Here is a 6,556-nt window from a genome sequence, read left to right on the forward strand (position 1 = left end):
CTAAAGGATATATAAACACAGTATATAGATGTAAATACCAGATATAGTGTGTGTGAAAGAGTAGGGTCTGAGGAAGGACATTTAGATGAAAAACAGGGAGATAAAGCATTAATGGCACAAAGAAATGTGGTATTATCTATTGAAGATAATTTGTAGTTTTATCAACTGTACTAGGGAGAAATGTTCACCTATTGAAATACCCATTTTGTAAGCCAACTGTGATTGAATGTATAAAAGAAAATGAAATAAAAAATAAACAAACAAACAAATAAATAAAAAGACCTTTTATGAGTCCAGCATGATAAAATGTTCCATTACTGCTGTACCAGCTGGCCCATTTCTGATAATGTCCATAGTATTTGTTACATTTACAACTGATAAGCTATCAATAGTTTAAAAATATGGGCAACAAAAGTTTGAACTTTGTATGTCTTCTATATTCTTTTTAATAAGATAGAATACACATGTCATAAAATTCAACACATTAACCATTTCACAGTTTACAATTTAGTGTATTTTGTTTATTTACAATGTTGTGCAACCATCATTAATATCCAGTTTCAGAACACTTGCATCATCTCCCCAAGAAGCCCATAACCATTAGGCAGTCACTTCATCTTTCTCCACTTTAAAGTCTTTGGCAACCACGAATCTCTACAGATTTGCCTATCCCAGATATTTCATACAAGTAGAATTATACACTATCTGTCACCAGTTGATTCAACTAGTCACCCATTGATGAACAGTTGAGTTATTGCCTCTTTTTCAGTATTTCAAATAATGTTTCCATGACCATGAATGTACAACTTACTGTGTGAACATATGCTTTTGTTTCTTCTGGGTGTATACTTGAATATGGAATTATTGGACCATATGGTAACCTATGGAGGAACTGCCAAAATGTTTCCCATAATTGCTAAATCATTTTACAATCCCACCACTACTGTATGAAGTCTTATATTTCTCATCATTTTCACCTAAATTTCTCTATCTTTTAAAAATATATCCATCCTAGTAGATAAAAGTAATATCTCATTATGGTTTTGATTTGTTTTTCTCCAATGAGTAAGGTCATTTATACGATGTGTTGTTTTTACCAATAATTGCAATCTTCCATTATAGAGCATACTTTTCTAAGTTAACTTATTATTTTAAAAATTTACAAGGGTACATTTAACAAAAATATTTTTCCATTCTGAGGGTTGTCGGTTCACACTTGTTACTGTGTCCTTTGCTGTGCAGAAACTTCTTAGTATAATATAGTCCCACTAGTCTATTTTAGGGATTATTGCCTGTGCTTTGGGAGTCTTATTTAAGAAGTCTTTACCTACTCCAATGTCCCCCAGAGTTTCCCCAGCATTTTCCACCAGTAGTTTTATTGTTTGAGGTCTTAGGTTCAGATCTTTGATCCATTTTGAGTTGATTGTTGATAATGGTGAAAGATGGGGGTTCAGTTTCATCTTTCTGCAGGTGGATACCCAGTTTTTCCAGCACCATTTACTAAAGAGGTTTTCCTTTTCCCAATGGATTGACTGATAACCTTTGTCAAAGATCAGTTGGCTGTAAGCTTTGGGGGTTATTTCTGGGGTCTCTATTCTATTCCATTGGTCCACATGTCTGTTTTTTATTTTATGAATGTCATGTCATTTGATTGTGTATATTAGGAAACATGACTCAATTGTCTAATTAACATATCCTGTATTTATAAAATAAAGCATTCTCAGGCATTTTATATTCTTATATATTCATTTTATATTCAAAATTATAATTCACATTGGCTTAGTTTTAATGTTTTGTTATAATGATATATAAGAGTCACATGATATATATTTATGTCTTTCCTTCTCTTCTCTGCTTTATAAATGTTCTCTTTGAAAATAAATTTCAAAGAGAAAAATCTAAAAAAAATTTTTTTTTAAAAAGTTATTTAAAGTAATCAGAATTTTAGTTAGTTTTTAAAACAGAATTTATTTATGGTGTTTGAGATTTTAAATTTTCTTATTCAATTTTGTATATTTTACACAAATAATTTTTCTTTCAGTTTTAAAACTTATTAGGATAATGTTGTTTATATTAGTCTCTATTAATGAAAAGCTTAAATAATATTCCTTATTAAAGTTTGTCTCTTGGGATCAGAAGATTGTGTAATGGTTACATTGCTGGACTCCCATGTAGTCAACTGCAGTTCAAGTCCTAGACATGGTAGCTTAAAATTCACGCTGGGCAAATGTGCCTGTATGCCCAAAATCTTGAGAGAAGATTGGAGGAGAGGGGGTTGTGGTGTGGCCATCAACCCTAAGGGGGTGGTCTCTCATTTTCTATCTCTCTGTCTCTTCAGCAAGCACACATGACCTATAGCAAAAGCCTCTGTTTATAAAATGTTTGTTTCTTTACATCATGAGTGAAAGAGAGGGAGAAAGAGAGACAGAGATACAACACCCTGGCAGACTCTTGATATAGTGATCCATCCCCAGCCTCAACCAACCCCTGATCATGCACACACATATGCCTGGCATACTCAGGGAAGGGTTCAAACACAAACTGACTACCTTCCCATGTGTGTCTGTTTCACAGACTGTTACATTTTACTAAGGGTTTCAAAAACCAGTTTTCTTTTAGTCTTAGTATTAATATTTGAAACTAATTTTAATATTTAGCGTCATATTAATCAACTGGGACTTGAATTTTAGTTAAAACACGTTTTGTTTTTATTTTGTAATATGGTGTGTGCCAGAGAAAGACAGAGAAGGGGAAAATGAGAAAGCACCCTCCAAACTGGATGGCCAAACCACTATTCCTTCTCTTCCCCATTCTTCTTTCAAGATATTTTTGGACATGAAGGTCAATGCACCCAGTGTGTTTTCCAAGTTTCCAGGTCTGGAACTCAAAAAACTGTGCAGTTGGGATATAGTCACCTAAACCACCATGCTGCCTGGCTGGCCCTAATAAAAATCTTTTAATATGATTTTTGTGCCCACTTTGCCCTACCAGGAGAATTCTACTATTACATAAAAACATGTGAAATATGCTGCTGTCCTCTCACCAAAAAGTACATATTTTTATTGGCTAGCTTTCTTTGTAAGATTTAAAACAAAATTTACAAGCCTTTTCTTTGCTATCCTGCAGCATCTGATATATCATTTTTCCCTCTAGCTCCATCCTGGGGCACATGAAGTAGAACCACTATTTTTCCTTCTCATTTTCTTAATAATTAGTCAGGATTTTCCATGCCATTAAACTTGTACTTCTTTCACTTTTATGTCTAGTCAATTCTAGGGCATTTTAAATTAATCAGTCTTAAGATAAATAATCATATTGGCTTTACATTGTTTTCAAATTACTATAGGGCACATTTATTATGGATTATTATCCTCTAAAGCTCTCCATTTCTGCATTTATCAGTAGTAACTCACATCCCATCAGCTATGTAACTGCATATTTCAGATGTAAAACCCAGTGAGAAAAAAATAAATAACTTTGTGCTGTAGGAAAAAGGGAAGAAAAAGAATACAAACCACACAAAATGTGTAGCTATCTGACCAGCTCAGAGAACTATGTCTTTCTCCAGTAGCAGGCAGAGCCAAGCCTGGATATCCTGAGGTCACGACTCATGAGAACAAAGGGGCTTACTGTAGGAAAACAAGCAGTGATTAGTGAAGAGATGTTCCCCACCCACAAACTAGGGTTATAAAAAGACATACATAATGAAAAGATTGTGGAGAGGGTGTAAAATGATGCAAAGGTGCTCACTAGGATAAGGATGCTCTGGGTGGCCCTGGACTCGGGGGATGGTCTCGGGGAGAGGTTGGTCCCATGAATGTGTTGGACTTGCTGCTTGTGCCTGTACAGGATCACAGCCATGGAGCCACTGGTCCAGATCATGAGTCCCAAACACAAAACATCATAGAATGAGAACAGTAAGGTAGGTAGTGGCCGTGCAGCCCTATTGCTAACAGTCCAAGAACAGTATCCATAATCAATTTTTGTGGTGCCATTTTTGCTGTTCCACTTGCCAGTCATATACTTATGAACAGGGATATTGACCAGCATGTTCAAGATCCAGCACAGGATGATGAAAGGTCTAATGTATTTGGGAACTTGTAGCTTCAGCTCTGCCCACCTGCTGTTCCTGGGGCTCATGATGACGGCCTGGAAGATACTCAAGAGGCAAGTGCTTCCCATAGACACACCCCTGTTCACTCTGTGAATATAGAAGAAAAATTTGCACTCAATATTACTCAGGTATTGCTTCAACACAAAAGTGGTCAGTGCATGTGGGATTCCTTTAAAGAGTATGACCAAGGAGTTGGCGACGGCCAGGTGCTTGATAATCAGATCTGTAGACCTCAAAGTGAATCCAGTGATATAGAAGAAACTGTAATGGTAAAGAAGAAAGAAATTTCCCAGGAATCCAACTATGGTTTGGGATAAGAATATCACTCCTATTGCCAATTCACTGGAGGCCATGTGTCATTTTCCAGGGACTGATAACCCCCTTTGGACTGAGAGGATCCTGCATGGAAACATGAGGGCAGTTTTGCTGTGGTGATTGAAATACACTATTGTCCACTTACTGTTTCCAACCATAAAATTCTTACTAAAAGCCATTTTACTTTTTTGGAGAGTTTTTCCTATAAAGAGAACACAACAAGGCCCTGGAATTTGATAGAAAGTATATGACTATGAAAGATTTGTTGCTGAGTGAAGCAAGTCAAGCTATGAAAGAAAGAGAGACATTGTATGTCTCCACTTAATACATACCAACTGTCTGCACTCTATGGTAGAAACGGAAAGACTAGAGGACATAAAAGCATTGAAAATTGTTATGGACACTAGAGACAAAGTGCAAGGAGAGTGAAGGAGGGGAAGAGCACTGGAAAGGAAATTTTGGGGAAATAAATAGAGAGGTAAGATATTTGTGAGACACAGGTATGGTTTATTATCTGTTGAGGAGGAAGTGTATAGTATTCTCAACTGGACTGAGGTGTATATCATGCTGGGTAAAGTCTCTTTACAATCTAAATTACGTATAGTGATTGAATGTATAAATAATAAAAATAATAAAAGAAAAAATATTTTCCGAGTATCCACATGCTATGACTGAAACTGATTGACTAAAGGATATAGAAACACAGTAAATGGATGTAAATACCAGATACAGTGTGTGTAAAACAGTACAGTCTGAGGAAGGACATTTAGAATAAAAATAGAGAGGCAAAGCATTAATGGGACAAAGAAATGTGGTATTATCTGTTCAAGATATTTATAGTTTTATCAACTGGACTAGGGAGAAATGTTCACATGTTGAAATATTCACTTTGTAAGCTAAATAATGTGATTCAATGTATGAAAGAAAATGAAATTTTAAAAATGTAAATGAGAAAGAAAAAGAAAACCACTGAAATAGTGTTAGTGGTATAAAAATGAAAAGAAAAAAATAGTAATTTCTCTCATTAGAAAGCAATATAAGAATGAGGAAGCTAGGTAAATGATATCATTGAAACATTAGGCAAAATTTGAATAAAATTTGTAGATTATGTAAATGTATTGTGAAAATATTCATATCCCATTTTTGTTCATTTTTTATGGTTATATAAGGGAATTTCCTTGTTTTTAAGTAGTACATACTAACATATTTAGAGGTAAAGGGATCTTTTATCTATATCTTACTACCAAATGATTCAGAAAAATGGAATGATTCAGAAAGAGTCAGAGAACAAAAGTGAGGTAATAAAATGTTAACATTTGAGGAATCTAGGTCATATTGGAATTTTTATCCTAGTCTTGTTAAATGTCAAGTTTGTAATTATTTCAAAGTAGAATGTCTTCATAAATATTCTCACATTACAAATTAAAAAGTAATCAGCTAAAAAGTTACTATATTAGTGTTTTAAATACACTACTTAAATCTTATAGTTTTTAATTAATTAATTAATTTTAATATACATTCAATGACATTGTTTAGCTTATGAAGTGAATATTTCAATATGTGAACATTTCTTCCCAGTCCAGTTGATCAAAATATCTTCAACAGATTACACCATATTTCCCCATCCTGTCAATGCTCTGCCTCTATATCCCTCCTCCAAATGTCCTTCCCTAGGCCCCTCTCCTTCACACACACCACATCTGACATTCAAACCCAGATCTTGTGTTTGTATATCTTTTAGTCAATCAGTTTCAGTCATAGAGTGCAGACACTCTTCTGTTTTACAGTTTAAGAGATCTAATCTACTGATGTTATGTAAAAGACATTTTTAAAGTCAGTTCTTTGCAAGATACAGAGTCAGGAAATGACTATGATGTAAACCACTATGTATCTACAGTTCTGTTATGGTTATTTTCTTCTAATATGCTACGTATTTTATGCTTTTTGTATATTGTCAATTTTTAAAGCAAAGTTATAGTTTTGAAACAAAATTGTGGTCAGAAAGTATTTAATATATTTAATTGGCAAATACCACATAATAATATACAGACCCAAGTAGAACATAGATGCCATGATTTTCTTTCTTTTTTTTTTTTGGAGAGGTTTTTGTTATAGGGTGTGTGTGCT

At 34.2% G+C, this 6,556-nt stretch overlaps 1 protein-coding gene across 1 annotated transcript; it reads right to left on the reverse strand.

The window, feature by feature from the left end:
* Positions 1-3,552: 3,552 nt before the first annotated feature.
* On the reverse strand, positions 3,553-4,467 carry LOC102487810 (vomeronasal type-1 receptor 3-like). Its single transcript, XM_006165314.1, has one exon. The coding sequence runs from the start codon at positions 4,465-4,467 to the stop codon at positions 3,553-3,555; it is 915 nt and encodes a 304-aa protein (XP_006165376.1).
* Between the last annotated feature and the right edge of the window lie 2,089 nt (positions 4,468-6,556).

This window comes from Tupaia chinensis, unplaced genomic scaffold (genome assembly GCF_000334495.1).
Source record: "Tupaia chinensis unplaced genomic scaffold, TupChi_1.0 Scaffold143887_1, whole genome shotgun sequence".
NCBI lineage: Eukaryota > Metazoa > Chordata > Mammalia > Scandentia > Tupaiidae > Tupaia > Tupaia belangeri.